This window comes from Aquila chrysaetos, chromosome 3, assembly GCF_900496995.4.
Source record: "Aquila chrysaetos chrysaetos chromosome 3, bAquChr1.4, whole genome shotgun sequence".
NCBI classification, from domain to species: domain Eukaryota; kingdom Metazoa; phylum Chordata; class Aves; order Accipitriformes; family Accipitridae; genus Aquila; species Aquila chrysaetos.
In genome coordinates this window covers 77,163,478-77,186,859 of record NC_044006.1, presented here as the reverse complement: position 1 = coordinate 77,186,859, position 23,382 = coordinate 77,163,478, and the positions used below count along the sequence as shown (strand labels likewise).

General features: G+C 44.6%; 1 protein-coding gene across 2 annotated transcripts in view; it reads right to left on the bottom strand.

Annotated features, from left to right (window-relative positions):
* The window catches only part of TMIE (transmembrane inner ear), a 36,047-nt gene that overhangs the window by 12,292 nt on the left and 373 nt on the right, over positions 1-23,382 (bottom strand). For both annotated transcript variants that reach the window (XM_030010550.2, XM_041122750.1), the window contains exon 2: positions 10,119-10,236. In XM_030010550.2, the coding sequence (XP_029866410.1) occupies positions 10,119-10,236 (118 nt within the window). The remainder of the gene's footprint in view (positions 1-10,118; positions 10,237-23,382) is intronic.

The following is a 23,382-nucleotide window of genomic DNA, read 5'->3' as shown; positions in this document are numbered from 1 at the left end:
CAATGATGCTTTAAGGAAAGAGCTAGCATCTTTTGGCTGTTCAAGCTACTCAGGGCAGTGTTAATAACAGGCTAATTGTGATAATGGAATGACCAGTGAGGGCTGCTAAACTCTTAAGTAAATTAATTAGTGCTTGGGTGGCTGCTTGTAGGACTGGTCCACCCTGAGTGCTCAGATGCCGAGAGGATGCTGCTGCTGCTGGTGGTGCCTGAACCACCTCATTTAAAGATGCCACCGCTGGTACTAGAGCTATTGCTGAGATACTAGTGCTTCAGAAGAAAGAGGCTTTCCCTCTAAAGGGTGTGCAGCCATCTACGCACAGGGCACGTAACTGCATCCTCGCTGTGGCGCAGGCTTGGGATTGGGTTGCGGCAATGGGGACTCAGGATCTGCTTGCTTCTGGAAAAGAGAGAGTTGTCGATGGTAAAAATGTCAGATTTAAAGTCCAGGTTGGAGATTAATTAGATGCCCTCTCAAGACGCTTCTCAGTCCTGTATTTTATCCTACTCTATGGCTATTCTTTCAATAGAAATCTAGTACTTGGATTAGTGTACTAATTTCCTAGAAAGCAAAAATGGGAGCCAAAGAATGAAGAGATCTAGACTGTAGTCCCAATAGTTGTGCCAATATGACTTCAGGCAAAACATGTTTTTAAGTATGTCCTTTGTAAAAGCTGAAAGAAGGGCTGCAAGGGGTCAGGGCCGCTCCAGTATTTGCTCAGCCATCAAGCTTAACTATGCCTCTACACGTGATATTTTCCTGGTGTCTGGAAATGAGGGTCTGTCCACACCATTAGATCGCATCATCTGACCTCTGCACATCACAGGTTATTATGTTTAATTACTGCCTGAGTGAAATAACTTGTGTTGGAATAAATCCTACCTTACTCTGGGGAGAGCTGTTAAGGGGTGGAGAGTGTGGCAATGTTTAATCACCCTCCCTGCCACATTTATTTCTCAAATTCTCATTTGAATTAACCTGGTTTTAATTTCCAGACTCTGCTTTCACTTCTATCCACTAGACGATAAAGTTCTTTAATACTTTTTTTCTCTTTTCTTTCTAAAGTCCTTCAATGCTGCAATCAAGTGACCTGATCTTCTCTCCAACAAGCTAAACAAAGTGCCGTCGGTGAGATTCCTGTCTGAAGACCTTTCTTCAGGCATTGAACAGAGGTGAGGATTGCTGGTGGGGTTTTTTTCCTGCAAGCCTTTGTTTTTTCAGCATTTGTTTTCATACATAGGCACAAGCATCTCACCAGGATGGCATACAGAGGTCAGAAAACCTTCCTACCTCTCACTAACCCGTGCTAATACATTCAAAGAACTCCATACTGCATCTTTACCCTGAACTGTTTTGTTTAACTGCTTGCTTTGTTCTGATAATAGTTACTGAATTTTACCAATTATGATTCAATCACTGAATGTTTGTTTATTCTACAGTTAAGGTCTATCTATATTCCTTTATCCCAACCATAGATCCTTGTTTCTGCTTGCATTCACTGCATTTTGTTTGAATGGATTCAGCTAACTCCCTGCATGGCTCCTTCCACTTCTTTTTGTTATTTTTATTTTTTTATTCTCCTGTCTACTGGCAAGAAGGAAAGCTTTAACAGCAGCCACTTTGTATTTATTCTGAGCTCACCAGTGAAAAATATGGGTTAGGGTTGGAGCTCTCATCAGAACAAATGTTTCCTTAGGAAATTTTGGTCTGAGCAAAGTTAGATTTCTGGCCTAGGAATTGTTGTATGGGACAAAAAGAAGCAGGTAGTCACTGGGAGCTCCCTGGAGCATCCCTGTAGATCCAGACAGGGTATCCAGGGCACGTGAGGACACAGGTCATCTCATCCTTAGGTAGACAACTAAAGGTGTCTCTAGGTAGGTGAGATGAATCATAGCGATGAAGTCCATATTAGAAGTTCTGTCTGGCAATCTGAGCTGTTAATTAACACAAACCCTAATTTAAAAGCGCTCCTGATTGCTTATGCTTTCTGTCTCATTCTTGGGATCTTCCATGCCTGGTGCAATAGCTACGAAGGCTAGGGTGGAGCTCTCAAACCTTCTTTTTCCACCATCCCATCCTAAAGGCTGGGAGCAGGAGTGGGATTTACCATCCCAGGGGGTGAGAGGTTTGGGACTGAACCCTCTCCATTGCCGCCATGCAGGGAGAGGAGCTGTCACAAGGAGGAGCCAGCACTGCAGCTATGTGAGGCAATATCTAAGGATGACTGTTCGGTAACAAGGAGAAACACCTCTTGTCAGGCATTTATTCAAAAAATAGTCAATAAGCTGCGCCTGTCTTTTCTGTCAAACCAGAGCTAGCAACTAATCCCAGGATCCCAACACCCACAGCTAATCTTGTGACTTTGGAAGATCAAAACCATCTGGATCTAATGTGCGCAGCTCAGACCCGTCTACCCCCAGACCTCATGTAGTCCTGTCCTACGGATACACACAGATTTCAACTCATAATTAATTGCAAGCAACATATGGCTGCTACCTACATTCATTTACACCAGCTGAGAAGCAGGGATTTGGGCTGTTATTTACCCTGCCCTGGGAATCTGAAAAATCCCTACTGTTTGGTGTTGGGTTTTGTGTGAGATTGTGGCTAGTGCCTGTTCTCCGCACTGGGTAGAGAAAACGCACAGGGTCATGCATGAAATTGCACACAAAGGGCAAATGGGAATTCAAATGATGATGGTCTATTGAAATAACAATAGTAATAATAAATCAGAACATGAAGAGTTAACAACGTGGGTTTGCCCAGGAAGGCTGCAAATCTGACTTCATTTTCAGGTCCATAAAGCCATACAGAAGTGATATTCACTTGGCCCACGCAGATCTCAAGCACACCTTGGGCCAGAGTCTATCTGCGCGTTCCATCACCCCGTTGCCTTGAGCGTGAATGGCCACCGACTAGGAGGGAGGATAAAGAGGTAGGTTAGGCTTCCAGCTGGTGGGAACACCCACACGGAGGAGCTATTTTGGAGCCCCACCATGGTCTTCCCCTTGCAGATTCCAGACACAGCCCCCTCTATGTGACCTGATAGCTGTCACATTTAAGGTAAGCCAGCCTCAGGCAATGGCATCTCCAATGCTTTTTGGATCACAGCAACTAATTTTGTAGTAGCCTTGGGTGTGTGTTTGTGTCTGTGTGAGCATGCACAGAAATGGAAGTTTAAGATAACACTATAGTACAAAACAAGAACAGCATAGGTTATTTGTTATCAAAATAATCAACAAGAAAGAATATTTACTTGTTATTAATTGGAGTACTTAAAAAATTGTCCTTCCTTTGTAAAAGGCACTTAACTTTTCTCTTAAGCACCCTGTTTTGTGCTCAGCTTGATCTACATATGCTGGTGCCAGTAAGTCTGGGGGCTTGGGCTATTTTGTAGGCACACAACTGCAGAACAGCTCTAACCCAGAAGAAAATGTCTCACGGGGGATGAGAGGTTTCCGTGTCAGAACTTGGGCTGTGGGCAAAAGAGGGGCTCAACCTATTGTCCCCATGTAAGAGCCATCCCTTGTCCCAAGTGATGTCCTCTGTGATAGAGGACAGTGCTCCCCCCAACCCCCACATCCATCTCTGCATGTATTATTCTGTGCACCCTGATGAGTATTTCTCATATGCTGGGCTGCTGGCGATGCAGCGTTTGAAGATAGATGGCTAAAGTCTCTGTCAGAAAGCACCATGTGAAGCTTCCCTGAGCCAGCCTAAATTATCAATGCCTCACTGGAAATTCTGCACATTAATGGAAACATCTGGGTAGTTTTGCCATCCAAAAAGTAATGGTTATTTAATAGTGTAAATCTTTTGCCTGGCAGTTATACTTCAACACCCGCAGCAAGTTGATAAATAAAACCTCTAACACTTCAAATTAAACTGCGCTCAGTTAATTGCATTCAAGATGTTTAACAGCTTTGTTGATGCTCATTAAGTAATACTTGATTCCTGGGAACATGTTTGTTGAGTGTGAGCCTCCCTGCCTTGTACTCTCACACTATTTTATACTCCTCTTGAACCCTTGACAGGTTCAAAGGAAAGACTCCCAGTTTACACAGGCAGATAAGCAAAAGCTTTGCATTCATGACTCCCAAACATCCCTTCTGATGACAGACCTGCTTCTTTAAGCTTTCATGTCTGTGGTTATATGTCAGGAGAAAAATTACTGATGCTCATGTCTGGGGCTACATGTTACTATTTGACTGGCATAGGTGAGAATGGGAAAGCATCTCTGGTAGGTGTTGTAGAAGGACACAAAGGTAGGGGAAAAAGATCAGAACTGAGCCTCCTACTTTTGCAATCAGCTTCTGCTTTAGCCCACTACTTTGTCACTCCTCATCCAGATAAGCCCTACTTCCCAGTAGTACTAGACCTGGTGTGGACTACATGTAAGGATATGCAAACCTGTTTCCATGGCTCCAGAGCTGTTCTGGTGCCACTAAAACACCAGCACCCAATGCATTAAAGGCCCACCACTCATGGACACAAGGTGGTCTAAAGGTAGCTCAGGAGTTCCTTGCCATGATAACTAGATATCATCCAAAGCCAATTTGCTTTTCAGTTTGAGTTGAGCACAAGGCATGAGCTCACGCCTGGAACAAGGCAGTGGGATGCAGTAACAGCTCTGCTGTATCCCCGCCCCACGTGGGGACCTCCTGCTACAGTTCCATCCTACCTTCTCCCTCACTTTCTCCATTCAACAGAGTATTCAAAACAGGGTGATAAGGAAAGGGGTCTTTCCTTGCCTGTGGTACCTGAAATACATCTGGTTGACACTCTAAATTAAGCTGGAATGATATAGAAGAAGGAGGACTCTGGGCAGGAGCTGAGAGGCATTGCTTCGTCTTCCCAGCACTGTCCCTACTCCCGTCGCCCTCTTCAGGCCCTCTCCCCCCTATCCATGCCTTTCACTCCAGAGGGATATGCCAGCAGGGATGGATGCATTTTGCCCTGCGTCCAGACCCAGTTGTTGGATTGCTTCTGCAGAAATCAGCGGGGCGTTACTCAAAGAGGTGCTGCCCGCATCCTCCCTGGGGGGTTGCTGTCAAAAGACCTGGGGGTGTTTGTAAACAAGGAAACCAGCAGACCTTGAAACCGAAGTAACATCCAAAGAGGAAAACAAACAGCCCACAGAGCTGCTTAAAGTTGTTGATGGTGGTTGTTATGCCGAAGAAAAGGGGGAGTCAATGGAGAGCACACTGGGCAAGCCTTGGGCCAGCTGCTGGCTTTTCCAGGGATGGATCAGGGCCACCCCCTCCTCCATTACAGCACTGCAGTTTGCAAAGGGTAATACTTCTGGTGCAAAGTCCTCAGCCTTTGTGGATGAAACAGGCTGTGCAAGATGCCAAGGTTATGACTCAAGTCCATCCCACCAGGGTGATAGTGTTGGGCCTCAGTTCCCTATTTACAGCTTTCACAGGACAAAAAAAAAAAAAGCAGCAAAAAAGCGTGACCAAGAAACCAGATAGCAGTGCTCTTGAGTGAATCAAATCCTCCTGACAGCTAATCTTATTTTAGTTGTCTGTTGTTGTCTCATCAAAGTCTTTCCAAGAAAGAGACAGACAGGTGCAACCATTGCCTCTGCTCCTGCCTGCAAGGGGTCTTGTCTCTTATCGACCAGCGCTCACAGGAGCAATCCAGAGGAGCTGAATTATGGAATTATGCCAGGTGCTGCAAGGCAGCCCTGATAAGGATTTCAAGGCACACTGTTGGGACACTCGCCAGCCTGATGGCCTGCCTTGCTTTACCTGATTCAAATACCCAAAAGGGAAGGTTTCCTTTAACAAAGGACAAAATGACTGAGCTAAAATCTTGGGGGCAGAGGAGGAACAGTGAGTTGACCTGTTGTGTGTCGAACCTGAGAAACTTTCTTTTTCTTCCCTTTCTTTACAGATTTTTCCCTGCAGAGGTTGTGTCTGCTTTAAAAATGAGCTCTCATGTGCCTTCTCCAGTTGTAGCAAAAAGATTTGACATTCCTGGTATTTTAATAGATGAGTAAGAATTGTGTAATGATACACACATCCATGAGAGTTATGTCTCCAGCATCACCTGATCGATGCTCTGCATGTGGTGCTAAGTTATATTTTCTAGTGTGGGCTGGTTTACTCCCAAAGTTTTGTTTCTCTTGTGACATAACCTATCACAGAGCAGAAACAAAGGAAAAAGATAGAGATGGGTGGGTCTGACAGAGAGATGTTTTCATATGGTATCTGAGAAAGCTGGCTGTCAATTGTTGCAGGAGAGACAGAAAAGCCTTCTGCTAACAGGGGTGCAAACTTTTCATCTCTTCTGGTCTCTGCTGGGTAGAGCTAGGAGTTGCCCCCTTTGGTTTGTAACCTGCCCCAAAACCTTTTTATGAGTCAGAAGATCTCCCCAGAGACTTTTTTCCCATTTCGGTGGTGTGTGTTGACATATAAGATGCCTTTATGTAGGGGTTTTTTTGTTTGATGGTTTTTTTCATTAAATAAGGAAATGTAAGAGACTTTTGGATTTGGCCATTTTTTCTGCCTTACATTATGTGATGATGCCATCTTGTGGAAGCTGCTAAAAGCAAGAGTTGGAAACCACACCTAGATCATATCTATATTTGCAAGTCCTGTCACTCAGCAGGAGCAGGTTTGGGGGCTGGAAGAGCGTGGAGGATCTGCGGTCTATGCTCGGTGTATTTCAGGAGGGTACTCTAGTTTGGTCCTGTGTCTGCCCTTAGCAATTATCACGCATATCTGGGACCATGCCTTTCTGGAGCAACTATCTTCTCTTTCCATTTCGACCTACAGGAAAGTAGCTAGGGGCATTAACTTTAAAAGCATCTCTCCTCATTTACTCCTCACCTGAATGCATGTGACAAAGTAGACACACCCTTAAAGCCTTGATAACAAGGTGAGATGGTAAGCCCATGGGATCACCTGCAGGCCCTGAGAAGCTCCGGCAAGGATGCTCTTCTGTCTCCTGGTGTAGAGGGTTAGTGTTGTTAGAAGGTTGTGCTACCCTCTTGCTCTGCCTGGGAAGGTGCTCCTGGAACCAGAAAAAGGAAGCCACACTAAAGCTTTTCTCCAGCTCTTGTCCCATTAGCGAAGTAGAACGTTGCCTAGTTTTGCGGACTGGTACCAAGGCAGCTTCCAAGAGCTCACTCACAGTAAAACCTGTGTCTGCTCCTGAGAGTTAAAGCTCTGCTGGTAAAGCTGGGGAACCATCAGTGCTTTGGGGATCACAAAGCAAAGGAGGAGGATGATGTTACTGGAGCAAGATGTGACAAATTGGTGAGAACCGATTGTACGATTGTGTTATTCTAATGTCATTAAGTTTAAACCTGCCTTGTTTTGACTTGGATCACAGACTTGGTTAATAGTTGCTGTCTTCACCAAATACTTGCTGTTTTCGTAAAGCTGACTGAGCTGGTACAGTTGCTTTCCAATCCCCTCTGCTCATTGAAAGAAAGCTTCTTCAAACAAAAAGGCTGTAACAGAGCAGTAGAGCCATAAACTGGCTCCATCACATGCTGTGATGCATTGAATCTATTTATCACTCTGTGTTTCAGCAACTCAAAACCCTGTGATCTCCTAGCAAATGCTTTCCTGCTCCTCCAGTAATATGTATCTGTAGCAGGCTGACATAATGGTCTGATTTTGTTGAACTGCCTGTATGTGTTAGTGAGGACTCGAACCTTAAAGCAGAAGTTACTGAATTGCACATAACCTATTTGTTTGCTTGTCTAAACACAGATCCTTACAAGTTTTTTCGTTTCTCATAATTCACTGCTTTCAGCACTTTAAATAACTAGGCTGTAACTTTCTTTATATGTTGTTTTCTACGCTACATTTCATTTCTGTGCTGTCACTTGATGAGTAAATTTTCATGGGTGTTTGCATCTTGCTACTGATATTTTTAGGTAACCAAAAAAACCTTAGTTTCTCTTCCACAAGCAGTGCACCATCTCATGTGTTGGTTTGCCAGCATGGCAGCCTTTCTATGCTTCTAACCCTAAATAAGCTGGTATTGCCAGAGCCAATTTCTAATGAACAACAAAACAGTCAGACCTACTGGGGTAAAAATTTCTTTGCAATTTGATGCCCCTGAGCCAAGGAAAACAAGCTACATAAACCCTTTCACTAGTCTACTTGCATTCTAAAGCTCCTGCTGTTAATTTTGATGCCTATTTCACGTGGTGTATGGAGTCACTAGGGTTAAATATTTGGCCAGGTTTACTTTGCTCGGTGGAGTTTCATGTGATTGTTTGCAAAGGGTGTTGTGGCATGTGATGAATTAGCATAAGCTTCACTGATGGAGAGCAGGCAAGTTGTAGTAGTTACCCCTCAGACTTTGGGTGTAGGATGAGGTGTTTGCAATGAGGGGAAAAGAAAACAGGAAAATGCTTGTACTTGCTTTGAAAATGTGAATGGCTGGTTTAAACAGAGCATGGGTACATAACAGGAGGGCTATCAGGGAAGGACTGATAGAGGCCACCTACAGCAGCTGAAGAGGTGGCTGTGGCAACAAGAAGTGACTTGATTCCCCCAATATCGGCAGAGACAACACCACAGAGACTGCTGGGCTCTTTGATTAGATTAGGGCTACATCCAGAAGGGGTTTTAGCAGCAAATTAAAAAGTAACAGGGAGCACTAGAAATCAGTTGTCTACAACACTGTGTTTTTAGAGCTGGCCCAGCAAACCCGTGTTCTAAACAACGGCTGCTTGTAGGTCAGGGTTGGCATTGGATGTGGCTGTTCCCCCCAAGAGCTTGCACGTGGCCACTCTGTTTTGGAGAGTGCTCATCGCTTATGAGGAATGAGAGCAGAAGTGATGCAGAATAAAGCTAAGGCACTCCAGACCTTCCTTCAGCTGCTTTAAAATGCTTCGTTGTTTTACTTACAAAGTTAATTTTAACAAGTTAAAAGTTAAAATTAACAAGTTAATTAGGGCCACAAGCCAGAACGAGAAGAGAATGGTAAGAAATGCCTGGAAGATATAGATGTATCTAAGTCTATATGGCTGCATGATGTCCTTCCTGGAGTGGGTAAGGATTTGAGGTGATCTCCAAGTTGATGGGATTTACCTTCAGGGACTGGGGACAGGCTCTGTCCCTCTGCTCACCTGTCCCTAACATGAAAAAGAGGAAGCTCAAGGGAATTGTCGATGAGTCAGTGTAACTTTGTTTGTTGGAAGAAATTAATTAGTTATATACTTTGCAAAAATCTGGACAGTAACAAGAAGATGGGAAAGAAACTGATTTATCACATTTGACTCGCATCAAACTGGTCTGTGTTTTTTGTCTGAAGTTATAGTTGGCTCAAGGAAAGAGCAGAAGATCCTTCCTTTGAATTTTGATGGGGTTGATTGATAGTGTCTTAAGTGATATTCTCATAAGGAAGCTCATGATAGTAGTTAGCAATGCACAGTGAAGCTGGCTTATACTCTTCCCAGAGAGTGAGCTGCAGGAGGATGAAGCTGGACAAAGACACTCTGGTGGGGAATTGGCCATACCCAGATAGGTCCTCAAAGTGTGTTGGGAGAGTGTCTGATCCCATCCCCCTGCAACCACCAGGTCTAAGCCAGTGGCTTCCCAATGCCTGGGTCCAAAAAAAGGAGGGTTTTAAGTCTTGAAAGCCCTGCTAGAATCAAGTTGAAAGTCTTGGCACCCAGAATTGGAGTTAGGGACCTTAACGCCAGGTCTGGCTGTGACTGCAGACCTCTTGAGACTTCTTATGGCAGCATGTGGGACAGCACCACAGGAGGTCCCATATAGTTTGTATGGTTGTGCGACAGGGCAAGACCATGGCTATAACATGCATTCGGGCTTGAATGTGGTACTGTAGCTGAACACAGTCCCAGTTGTGGCACAGCCCTACAGTATTTCTTCTCTGGGATGCCACCAGCTAGGACCTGTTGATCACTATGTTCCAAGATGAAGCCATGGTGGACCATCTGTGGTTCCTTCGAAGATCCCACCTGCCTTTCCCTACTGCAAAACCCCCTCAGTGTGTAGACTTGTGATGCCAGAGACCAAAGAGCCTCAGCCTGCGACCTCCATGGCCATCTGGTCTGTATTCCTCCAGGAACCAGTCCTACTTGGGGTGGTGCTGTGGTTGGTGCAAGGCAGAGAATTATGACTTACTGACTGCCAGGACAAAGATGGCAAAGATACCAATCACCTGCCAGAGGCGCAGCCCCCAGATCACCACCGTCTCTGAAGTGACAGGGTCCGGTTTCTTTTTTGGGGGTTCTGTGGTGGCCTGGGAAAGAGGGAGAAGAAAAAAAAAAAAAAAGAGAAATGTGGTTTAAGATTTGCAAAGGTCCCTAAAACAGTCAGAAAGATGCCAATAACACAGGAGATGGTAGACCCCAGTTTACAGGCCCCCCAACAATTTGGATATCTTTGAGGAATAGAGACTTCAATAAAAAGTTAGCATGTAAAGCTTTTGCTATTTTGAAATTTATCTGAAGCGTTGCCAATTTTCATGATTGCAAAGCAAATCTTTTTGCTATTGTTTCTTAAAGTCCCAGCTTTTTCTAGAGAGTCCATCTCCCAGGGTCAGGAGGAAATTTCTTATACTTCGCATTCCTACCCTTAAAAGATAATTTTAAGACTCAGCTGCAAAATACGACATGGCTTTTTTACTTTTTTCAAAAGACTTCTCCACAAGTTGTGCTGCAGTGTTATCTGCTTTGCTAGAGCTAGATGAGAAGGGAAGGAGGAAAAAACCTAAATGGTGAGAGCCAGCTGCTCCCTAAGGATGGGGAGCTGAGGGGGACAACACAAACAGCAGGACAGGGGTCTTCACCAGCACGACCCCGTCCCGCCATCCAAAGAAGGTGAGCAAGGCAAGCCCAGGGTGGCAGCCAGGGTGAGCAGAGCGCCCAGTAATCCATAGTAACGGAGCCAGAGTCCACAGTAATGGGGCACATTCAAGGGTCGGCAGAGCCCACGGCCAGGCACAGGCAGGGGCCAAACACTAGAGCCTTGGCTTAAAGCAGCTCCCACGGGATGGGGGTCACCCCTTGTTGCACTACCTTGCAGTTGGCCCCAGCCCCCAGGAGGAGGATGCTCTGGGTGCCTGGAGAGTAATTTCTGCCTTTCTCCTGAACCCTGGAGAAACACTGCGGAAGAGCTGCTAGATCAAATAGGGCAGAAATTATCGTGTGTGAGACAGCAGTCGATGCCGATGTTTGAGTTTGGTTGTTTCTATTTTTCTCTTCATGCTATATTGCAAGACCTGCCAGGAGAATGGGGCAGATGCTTCCCTGGCTCAGCCTGGCATTTTGGTGCTGAAAGCTGTTGGGTCTGTTCCCCTTCTTGGTGCACGTTCCCTTCCTGACCTCGCATCGGTCCCTTTTTCTCTGCTCAGACTTTGTAGGACCTGCGAGGAGGGCTAGGGCATGGCGCACACTTGGTTCCCACCTTCTTTAACTGCGTAGTAACTGCCGTAGCCTACAGCTACCCCACTGCCTGAAGGAGCAGGGCAAGAAGGGACCAGGTAACACGTCTGCTCTGCATGGGCCTCACCAGAGCTGCTGTAGGAGTAGAGGATCTGTCTGTTGGGCAGAGAGAACCCTGGCCAAACCTGGCTGCTCTGCCCTACAGGCAGGGCTGGCTCTGGGTCTGCTACGAGAAAAGGTGTGAATCTTGTCTCCAGATGTCCTGTTGTGGAGCTCCTCCTCCAGGGATGTACCTCTCTGGGGGCTCGTGTCCAAGCTCTGGACATCTGCACTCTGACGTTGCCTTAACCCCCCTTTCTAGACAGGGAATGCTCCTCTGGAGGAGGACTCAGGAACTCGAGTGATCTGCAGTTCTCTGGTGGTGTTTCATAGCTCCTTGGCTTTAAAGATGTGAGCAGGGGAAGGATTCAACCTCTTAAATACAGGCATCTAGTCTGGTCTGAGGTGGTGTGGAGTGTCCTCCATCTGCCCACCCAGCAGGGCACAGGTTTTGCACTGTGTCACGTATGCTAGCTCCCGTCAGATACTGTAGGACATCCCACATGGCACTAGACTTCATAGCAATGTCACAGCAGTGGCCTCCTCACCCGTAGGTATCGGACAAAATCAAGAAGTCTCATATCTACACCTTTCACTGTCTGCCCCCTGTTGTATGAGCACCCGGTGCCTCAGTTTCCCCACTGGTAACAGAGGAACATTGCTGCTTCCCTACTTTTGCTTTGAGGTATTTAAAAGGGAAATGCCATGTGTATTTGATACAGGGACAGATACTGGGGCTCATTTATAAGTTCAGAAAGGACACTTGATTTAAATCCCATTATCACTGGGGAATGAGGATTGAAGAACCCTTGAAAGGCAACACGATGTGTGGGCAGTAATTCCCACACAGCTTGTTCTCTAGTTGTCAAAACAGCAAAGCTGAATTAGATGGCTATTTGAGTTGCATTTAAGTACTGGGGATTCAATCATGTTGCTTTAAACCTGTAAAGTTAATAGTAGAAAGCACAGATGTCAGATTTCCTGAAATGCAAGGAAAAATGGCTCAAAACAAGTCATTCTGGGCTAGACACTCCAGTTCTGTAGCAGAGCTCTGATTCTCACAGCTCCAGCAGTATGAGAGATTCATAGCCAAAAGGACAATATACCGTAGGGAGATTAAGCAACATATACAACATCAAGGAGTTGAGATTAAAGCTTAGAGCAGGGATCCTGTTGCTTTATATATATATATATATATATATAAAACAGTAATGAACGGTTGTTTGCAATGAAGAATTTAGGCAACCTGTATTTGCTGAGAGCCCTTGCATTACTTGAGAACACATTAAATGTGTAGAGATAATCCAGTTGTGCTGTGAGTCCAGGAGGAAGGTCCTGGTTTCTCTTACTTTTTTTTTTTTTCCCCTAACATGAATAAACCATGAGACTGCCTGCTGGCAAGGTGGTGCTGTTTCATTTCTTCTTATGTTGTAGCCTGCAGGTTCCTTTTGTACTTTCATGCATATATACATATTTATGTATATTGTGATCTGGAAAATAATTTAAGTAGGACACATGATACCAAATGCCTCCATTCCTTAAAAATATCTTTATTTTTACAATTAAATGGGCTTTTCCTAGCTGTAAGTGTACTTTTTCTTTCAATTTGTAATTGTTTTGGGGAAGTAAATTTTTTAGCGGTATTCTCCATTAAACAGAAGTCTTGAATGAATTAGTAACAAATTAAAATGAAATGTGAAAAAATAACTGAGAAAGTTCTGGTATTTTTCTTCATTTGTAAATAGTACCTTTTCTAAGCCATCTTGCTTCCAGATTTTGAGTCACTAATGACAAGTTTGACTAAAGAAACCTACTCTTAAATGGTCTTGTAGATGTTGTGTTAAGCCTGGTTGTCATTCAGGAAAGCACATCTTAATCAGTTAAGTTATTCAGGCTAACAAGGAGGTCTTTGAATTAAATTCTGTGGCTTGTACTGTATCAAAGGTCAGAAAAGATATGATAATGTCCTGCATGTCTACAAAAAGAGAAGGGATTTGGGTAAAGAAGGGAGTATGTATGATGCAACATGAACAGCACTCTAGTTTCCAGCTCCTGAAAAGGCTCTAAAAATGAAGTATAAGGGGGGAATAGGAAAACAAATGAAAAAAAATTGAATTATAATCATGAGAGCCTTATCTTGTGAAGATGATGTGAGATTTCCTTATGTGATTTAGTGGTGATTTGGTTAGTTCTTCAGACGAGGTGAACTGCAACCTCAGCTCCACTGATTATTGAGTAGATCCTCAACATCTCTGGGAGAGTCTGGGTCAAATAGCCTTACAGATACCTGCCTTTGGTAGAAGAAACTTCTCTGGAGTGACCATTCAGATAGAAACGGGACAAGGACCTGATGGCCTCCATAGGAGCTAAATGTTGGACAAACAAGGTGCCTAAGTCTCATTGCAGATCCAGTCCTTAGTTCTTGTGTGCCTCAGTTCCCCATCTCTGAAATAGGGTTGAATATGTTTCAGCTCCTGTGGTCTCAGTGCAGTGATGATATGGTAGGGTCACACATACCAACAAGCAGCATTTCTTCTCTTGGCTTATGGCTTAGAAAATCAGAGGTCAACAACCGCTCACTGCTAACGAACTTCACGTTACGATGTGTTGTGGTGCAGCAAATCATAGAGTCCAAACCTGCTACTGACCTTTCAGAAGGGTTGTTAGCAAAACACCTTCATTGCCTTATATCTGAATGTAGGACCTGATCTGAATTGGCAAGAGCTTTTTGATAGAAGCTGAAAACACTTCATTTCTAAAAAAAAAATATCTCCCAAACAGGCACATCTGATTCCCTGCAGTGCCCTTCCCTTCTCAGCCCATGAAAGTGCTGTTAAAACACAGCTGTAATGGATACCACAGAGTGAATTGTAGCTGGAGCTGCTCTCCAATTACTTGTCTATTTGTGCAATACAAACCATATTTTAGTCTCTTCCTAATGAAGGATGCTTCCCGCCGTGTCTGGAGTGCTTTGTCTCCCAGGGGCATCCTATTCAGAATCCATCTGTGGTGAAGAGGATTGTTGTCTGAGCTGGTCTCTTCCAAGCTGTCCTGGCTACTCAGCACCACCCGGCCACACGTCACTGCAATTTGTGACAGCCACCCTTCTCCCGTGGTGCAGGGACTAGCCATGGGGCATCCAGTGCTCCAACCCCAGAACTGCTACAGGTGAACTAAGGGAGAAAGAAAGTCTGGCCAGAGTGGCAGGGTCTTGTGTAGAGGCACCTGGGACAATCAAAGAGGTAGGAATCTGTGATACTTGACACTGAAAGATCTCCATTTTCAACTGTAGGATTTCTTTCTACTCCTTACAAAGCAGCCAGAAAGAAAGAAAAGAAATTGAAGAAGCTGTGGTAGACAGCAGCCCTGGGGAGGGATCAGGGCACTGATTTAGGTTCAGAAAATTTTGTCTAATTAGAAGTGCTGATCCCAGAGATCTGAGGTTACTTCCTGCCTTGGATTCAGCTTTCCTCCCTTACTACTGATCCTGGAGTTAACCTCAAGGGTAACCTTAATCTGATTCACGGGAGGCACTTCATTTGCAGTAATTGGCATTATTTTGCCATTTTTTGAAGCTCAGCTCTCCAAAGGGTGAGTCTTTTCTTCCAGACTTGTCTCTGATGGGCAACTGGGAAAGGGAGCCAGATATAAAGAGGAAAACTGGTAAGAAAAGGAAATTGTGGGGCTTCTGCTGGAACTCTGCATACCTGGGTAAGTCTTAAGTGCACACCAAGAAGGTAAAAGAGACAAACCAGGACGTGGTTGGTGTTAGACCTGCCAAGGTTATACCAGATGGGAGCAGAGATGAAGGGTTAGCTTTGTAGATGGCTGTAGGTTTGAGGTTGACTGTAGCTGTTGCTCTAGACTGTCTTAGGAGCAAGTCCCCAAAGGACCCAATGATAATGCAGGGAGAGGAGCTGCAGCTCTGGAGGTTATCATGCACGTAATCCCTGCTCAGCTAAACCTTGCACATCGCCAATGGTCCTTCCTTCCCTCTGCCTCGCTGTGGCACTTGCAGGCCCGTGTTGCGCACAGCAGCACAATGCTCCACGCTTTCTTGACTATGGTGGAAGACTCGGTGTGAGTGGTGCTCTGCTACAAAGAGTCCCAAGACAAGAGAGAGAGGCTGTAGCATTACTCTACATCCAAGAAGTGTGTTTTCTCATGAGGGTCTCATGAAGAGACACATGCTTGTGGGTATATTCCCTGTCTACAGCTGTGGAGAGCAATCCCTTGTGGGTTGTGTAACCTCGTTCCCTGTCTCATGACCAGCCGTGGGGTATCTCATGCACCAGAACCTGATGATCTTCAGCAGGTTGTTTTACTTTACAGTCGATAATTAATCAGCAATAATCACAGATATCATGTCCTCAGAGAATCCAGAATAAAATAAACTAAAAATGAATGCAAATTGCAGATCTGAAGGTGAGGGAACAAGAACCCACCTTCAGCTCCACAGCTTCAAAGTGATGGTACTCATTTTCTACAGCACACATAGAGCTGTGGAACCAGAGATCCTTACTACTTTTTCCAGTGTTAGCCTCTCTGCTCTGGGGATCTCAAAACACTTGATGCATCGTCCTTGTTCAACAGAAGTAATATTCCCAGTACAGAGTAGAGTAGCTGAGATGGGCAATTAAAAAATAGTCTTAAGATCACAGCATGGATCAATAGCTCTGGAATGGATTGCAGGATCCTCCTCTAACTGCTGCACAATTTATGTAGAAACCTTCACAGAGATGGAACACGTAGCAGGCATTATTTTGATGTTTAAAAGTTCTCCGGTCTAAGTCATGAAGGAATGATGAACAAACTCTTGGACTAGTAAAAAGATGGGGAAGATGTAAACAGGCAGAAAGGTAAGGGACGTGCTGACATATCGGGTGCTACAGCGATTGTGTGCCTCGATAGGAGGACAGCCTGAGACTCTGGATGATTGTAGAAGCACGTGCTTACAGTCGGTAGCAAGCAAGCTAGTGATTGGAGCACTTGGTACCAGTTTATGGACAACTCTGGAGGAAGTTGAGGATGAGGAACAGCATAAGCTTAAACAAGGCTCAACTTGCATTGGAGGGAAGAAACTACAAGTTTAAAGAATTCTGCCGCTTCTCTTGGTTTCACAAAAGCTCTTGATGTCAACCAGTACCTAAAGTAGCAAAATATATTGCATATTTAAGACAAAAGTGCAAAAGGAAAAAGCATGAAGCAAGACTGCTGCAGAGCCATGACCATTCACATAGATACGTTGGTTTACTCACTGTAACTTTTCTTCTTATTCTTAGAGCGAGTGTTGAATGCTAGGGCTGATGTATGCAGTGAAATTACTGTGGTGTAATGGTCAAGCTACTACAGCTTAGTAAATCATCACATACAAGCTGATCTATGGCAACTGCCTGTGCACACGCACTGGGTCTCGATAGCAGATGTCTACGTTTGCATTACTACACATGCTGACCAGACAAGGTGTCCAAGCTCTTAAGTGGGTTGAAAGATGCAATGCTGGCTCACATCTAGTCCTCGTAGCTTTTGGAGATGACGTACAGTGTGGGGGGAAAAAACATCTTAATGAAAGTAATTCTTAGTAGCTTCAAGAAACTGGAATGGCTGATTTGTGCTTGGCAGTAAGTGTCAAGATTTGGAGCTGTTCACTTGTGCATGGGAATAAATGTCAAGATAACAGAATGATTGTATCAGGGACAAAAGGAAAAGATGTAAGGAGGTTAAACCCAGCAGAGATGGAACTGGGACAAGGTGATTCTTATGCAGCCCTGAGGGGAAGAAACCCCAAACAAAACCATTCCAGCAAGGGTGAACTTGTGCCCTTGGCCACCAGTGTGGTCCAGAAGTGTAAGATGGGAGAGATGGATGAAGAGCTTACATGTGGTACAAAGTCTAACAGCATTGCTTTATCTATGCAAAGCAGTTGCACTAAACAAAAGACTCCAGAAGACTGGAGGCGGTAAAGAAGACTTCTGCAAAAGATGTCAGGCTTCAGAGGTGTCATCTTCAGATGAAGAAAGCTGTTAGGAATACACAAAATGCAAGCAAGAAGCAGCATTAGCAACACTCAGGTACTAATTCAGCAGGGAAAGCCTCTCGAAGGCAAGCAGATGAGAATATACCAAAGAAACTGATGCAAACACACCTGAGGTTGCCCTTACTACAATGTTGCTACCACTTAGCTGTCTGGGCAGTGCCTGTAGGAATATGAAAAAGTTGGGGCTCCAGGAAGAAGCAGAATAGGGCAGAAAGGAATAACAATGAGGCTCTGAGCTGAAAGAGTATATAATGTTATAGAAAAGAGAAACTTATGGCTTAGTTTAGTAGCTTAAACTTAAATGTAAAGGAGACAGTGATGTAGGTCTTGGTAAATATTCCATGTAACATTTATGGAAGACCTGCACTCTCTGGAGCAGCAGCTGGAAAACGGGGGGAGTACAGCACAGCGCCTAAAATAAGATTAGACTGCTATGTTTAGGAAAGTGAAACCAACTCCTAGCCAATACCAATAACGAATATTGAGACCAAAGATGGACTGTTGATTGGGGTGTCTCTTGCAGGACAGTGGAATAGCTCCTTAGCCTCTGACTGCATTGACTGCATCTCCCACGGAAGCTGAGGCACCCAGATCGCTTGTTGATGCCAATACTATAGACACATATTTTTGTGTCTTAACATTCAGGCTAAATCTTTCCTAAAGAAAATGCATTTACCCCTACTTAGGTGCTTAAAAATGTGTGGTACAAGTAGTTAAGCCTAAGCTAGTTCTTCTAGGGTTATTTATGTCTGAGAGAAAGTGGCACTTATGTAGGGCTATTTGTCCCATTGAGGAAACTTATCTAGATCTGATGAATAAATGATTATTTCTCTTCAGTGATTATTAGTGGAGCCTACAGTGACTAGCTCAGATTTGGGTGTCCAGTTTCTAGATGCCCAATTTAGAGTGGGTAAATCCTGCCCGTGACATCCAATTCTTTGCTTAATCTCTGGGACTAGGAGCAGGGAAGAGAGACAAGGGGATTTTTGGGATGTCCTAGGGATCAAGTGGCTCCCTGGCAGGAGCTGGAACAGAGGCTGGTGGCCCATTACTGCCCCGTGCTTTGGATTTCCAATGCCTCAGACCCTGTAGGGCTGGTTTGGGGGGGATCTAAAGTACGAGCCAAGGCTGGACTACATTCATGATGCCCTGGCCTCTCTTCTGATTTATTACCCACTATGGCAGGTACCCCTAGGTGTGGAGGCACAACTTCTGCTTTTGGTGAAGACTGGACTATGCCAAAGCCTTGGCCCCCAAGCGCTGCTGGATGGCATGTCCCCAGGTTTGGTGGAGCCCAGGCGTGTCTCCCCCATCCCCGTGTGTCTCAGAGTTGCACTGAAGAAAGGATCTCTGCGTTGTGTGCAGGCATCACCTTTGCAGCTTCTCCAAATGCCCAGCAAGGGCTGGGAGGAGGGAAAACTACTCCCTAGGGAGCTGGATCTCAACTGACATTGGACACTCAGGGCTGTAAAACATCTACTAAACCCCAAAACATTAAATCATTTCCAGGTAAGTTGCATTTTTAGGTCAGAACAGCTTGACACTGGTTCTTGTAACTAAAAAAAAAAAAAAAAAAGGCATGATTGCTTTGTTTCTGATTCATTTCAGGCAGAAACTGTTAGTGGTGATGGTGGGGGAAGCAGAGGTATCATCCCCAGTGGAAAAGGAGATAGCTGCTGGAGGCAGGAGTTTCATTCACTTCATTAAGCAGCAAAGAAGAAAAATTGTAAAAGGCACCACTTTTCATGGCCTTTTATTTTTTTTTTTTAAACTGCCCCTTCTAATTCGGCTTGATTGATGTTTCTGCTTTGCCTGCAGCATGGCTGGGCTTTGAAAAACTAACAATGTTTATTCCTAATTGCATTTGATTACACATATCTAAAGGCCACAGATGGTTCGGGGGGACTGAGCTTTAAATAAACGCACACGTGCACTCTCTCCCTTCCCCTTCTTCCAAGTAACAAGAAGGAGATGGACAATCTGACAACGGACCTCCACGCAGGCAAAACTTATCTAGGGAGGTCATCAAAATCCTCTGCAGTGGTGGGGAAACCCTGGCAGAGTCCAGATGCAACGCTGAAAATACAGTAATGATAATTGATCTGTGGCTTCACAGGTCAAGGGCCAATATAATAGGATTATGTGTTTAGAAAGAAAAGACGGATCATAATGACTGAATTTAAGTGTGACAGCTGATAAATCTAGTAATTAATGTTAAATTATGATGTAGATATAGCTGTTGCCCTGGTTGTGAGGTTTGCCTGTGCCAGGGCTGCTCCCGGGCTGGCAAAAGTGACCCGTCTTGTGGTCCCAGAGCTCCAGCCTCCCTAGTTCCCAATGGGAACCTCATTTTTTTCATAGCTGGACCAGTTCATGGTCCCATGAACAACAGTTTCAGATTGAACCCTGATGCCTCTCTTCATCTGAGAATGGTAGCAGTCGTGCAACAGCCTCTTTAGCATAGCTGTAGCATTTAGGATAGTTTTTTTATTGGCAGAGACAATAGATTTAGTTATAGATGCAATCTCTCTGTAAATGATGAAAATGCTCTGAGAGCATGTCTAAGTTTTTCCTTAATGTTTATGTGGGGTTGGGTCTGGGAGGGTCCAGTGACTTTGTACCCTGTATAGTCTCCGTCCTTCTCTCTTCAGCCTGTCTTCTCAGACAGGCCATGACAAAGAATTTTCCAGAAAATGGCTTTTATAATTTTCTATAATATTTTGAATCCAGCTGACCCGCAATACCAGTATCTTCCTTAAAGATGCCATTCTTAAAGCTAACACTCAACTCTCAAATCATCATATGTGTTGCTTGTATATGTACTCCTGAACTATTATTTTCTTGTTTGTTGTTTTTATTATCAGCTGTTGAGTTAAATCTATGCACCCACATAGGAAATCAACCTCGGGAGTCCACAACTACTCAGTAAATTTACCTGCCTTCATTTAAACTACAATGACACAGGAGTATATTTAGATTATTGTGTATAGCATCACATCCATTGCATTCACTTGGAGGCTACAAAGGAGGGTTACTGTCCCTTGTGCCCAACAATATACATCTAAGTGTATAAACTGAACTTCACTTAACACCCTGTGTATCAAATATATAATTTGTCTATATGGCAGTTTGGAAGCAGAAGGTCTTGGAAAACATATGAAAGCCTTTAATTAACTCCTCCTTTTCTTTAAACTGGCCTTCAATTTGCCTTGCAGTGATCTTCTTACCCTACTCCATCAGGACCTGCCTTTGCTCCACGTAAGATATTCATAACTAGTAAAAAAGATCAGTGATTTGTTTTTTTCTTCCCTACTTTCAAGTCTGTGTTGTAGCTTTTCCAAGGATGCATACTTTATCCTAGCTGGGGCTCTTGGAGAAATGATGGGGAAAGTGGAAAGCTCAGGAATGGGCCAGTGCTATATGCATTTCGTGTAATGGGTATTATCTTGTGGGAGCTGAATGCTTTGCCGGAGCAGTCCTGTGCAAAGGGGAAAAAAAAGCTAAAGCCACGCTCTCTTGTTCTTCAGTCTTCTTGGTGCTAGGACATTGGTGGGATGCTGCAAAAGAGCCCTTTCTCATTCTTATAGGTCTTTATCTAGCACCTGCTAATGTTTGGGCATGTGAATGCATTTTAAAGGTTGGGATATGGAGGGACTGAGGGGTGCCGAGGCAGAGCTATGTGGGTGCGTATCCTGTACAAACTACAATTGAACTTGGGCAAGGGACTCCTGAGGAAGAGTCCGCAGCTCTGGGTGAAGTGCAGAAGGTCCCTCTGCAATGCACCTTATGGGAGGGCTCCTGGCACACTGAACGGGGCAGTGTCCAGGGCAGCCCATGGGGCTAATTCCAAATTTACCCTGTGCCAGGGTAGCTTGCTAATCCTTAAACAATTAATTTTCAACCTGAGGGACTTTGGAATTCTTTCAAAAGTCCTATGAAAGAGGAAAGCTTTTTGTCAATGCAATTAGATTCAATATTCAGAGGCTTTTATTGCCTCTTTGCTCCCAAGTGGAAAGTGCACATGAATCTGCACATTTGGAAACACTTGAACACCATTAAACAAAAGCATCTTCTTGTTTCTTTACTTCTCCTTGCTGCATGGTGGGTTTTTCAGGTTTTTTGGTTTTGGTTTGGTTTTTTTTTTGAGCTCACTGAAATGCTCCAATGTCCAGTCCCTTTGACCTTCTCTCTATTTGCTTAGGTGGGCTGGCTTAGCATAAAGTAATTATTCAGGATAACTACATTGTATAATTATTTGAAGTAAAAAGTCCTTGCAGAGCTTTGGAGCAGCCTGTAATTCATCTCCTTTTAGAAATACAGAAACTGACTGTTCATCTAATCTCATTTTTGGATACCTGGTAGTTAACCTGGTGTGCAGCTTGTGTTTCCAGATGAGATTTGCTCCCTCTGATGTGCTATAAGAAGTAGACAAGTTTTCAAGAAAGTCTGGTATAAGTAAAGCAGACCATAAAATTACACCTGGTTTATAACAATTTTTGTAGTTTTGCCATTTATCTTTGTTTTGCTTTGGCATGAGGACAATTCCTGTAAAGTGTGTGTCTGTGAAACGTGATGAAAGGGAACATCTTCCTGGTGGGGAGGATGCTGTGTCTGCACGTCAGCCTGGGTTCAGCGAAGCATGCTTTGTGAAATGTGCACTGTAAGAGAAAGTTCTGCCTCGCTTGTCACCTTGAGAGCTGCTGTGGGCTGAACAGCTTGGAAAAAATGTGAAAAATGTCCACAGCACGGTGTGTATGAGTTTGTAAAGGAGTTTTAGGTTCCTGTTTGCCTTGCTGTGAATGGTATATCGTGGTCAGATAGGATGGATTAGTAGACCCATTTGAAAATCCTGAATTAAGTAACTTTAAAATGAGATGACCAGAGCGTCAGGGCAGAAGATGGACCATGGGGTGGGGATATGAACTCAGCACAGTTGTCATTGCCTCTGACGTGTTGGTGATGAACTGCTAAAATTTGCAGACCAAAGGCTGCGGAGATCAGACCTGACTTGGTGCGAGGCCAGGTGAGGGGCAGGGCAGCCAGGGATGCCAAGTTTTAAAATGTTGAAAAAAAAAAATCTTTTCTTATGCTAGCCCATCAGAGCCCTTAACACATTCTATGCCTGCACAGATGCATTTTCGAGCAGTTTAGCTAAACCCAAAAATCTGAGCAAAGCAAGCTCTGCTGCAAGAACAAGCTGCTCATCGACACTGCAGCACTGGGGCTCTGACCCCGGACCAAAGCAGCGACTGCCTCTAACATGGCTCAGGCCTTAGGAAAAGCGATGAAGGGATTGAAAGTGGCTGGGATGCAAAATTTTTGGCAGCTGTAATTCTGGGGGGCTGTTCTTCCCGCTAGGACTCTCGCTTTTGAAACTGCTGGCAATAAGTTATAACCACTGCCAGGGCATATTCGTGGGTTGTGAAGCTGCTCTTCCCTCCTGGTTCATCCCAGCCTTGCTTTAGGGAGCTGGGGCCATGGGAGCGCATCGTCGTCTTCAGGGGAAAGCTCTGCAACCGAGCTGTGGGTGAGGAACATCACTTCAAAAATTAACGTTTGTGCTGAACTAGAGGAAACGAGGGAAGGCAGAAGAAGAAAAATGCAGCCCAAATGTTTAAACTTGGGCAGGTACGTCCAGGGACAGGATCACCCGGGTCATGCCTGGTCCTTCTCCTCTTGCCCTGAGCCTCTCATGTGGGGCACTTGTTGGACATGCAGTACTGGGCTAGAAAACACTGTGCTGTCACTTTGGCCCTTTGCACTGTGTCAAGCCCTCTTTGGGGATTAAAGCAGCCCTTAAGTGCTGACCGTCCTCCGCAGCAGCTACCGGCATTTTAAAAGCGCCTTCTTTCTAGTGCTGAGCCTG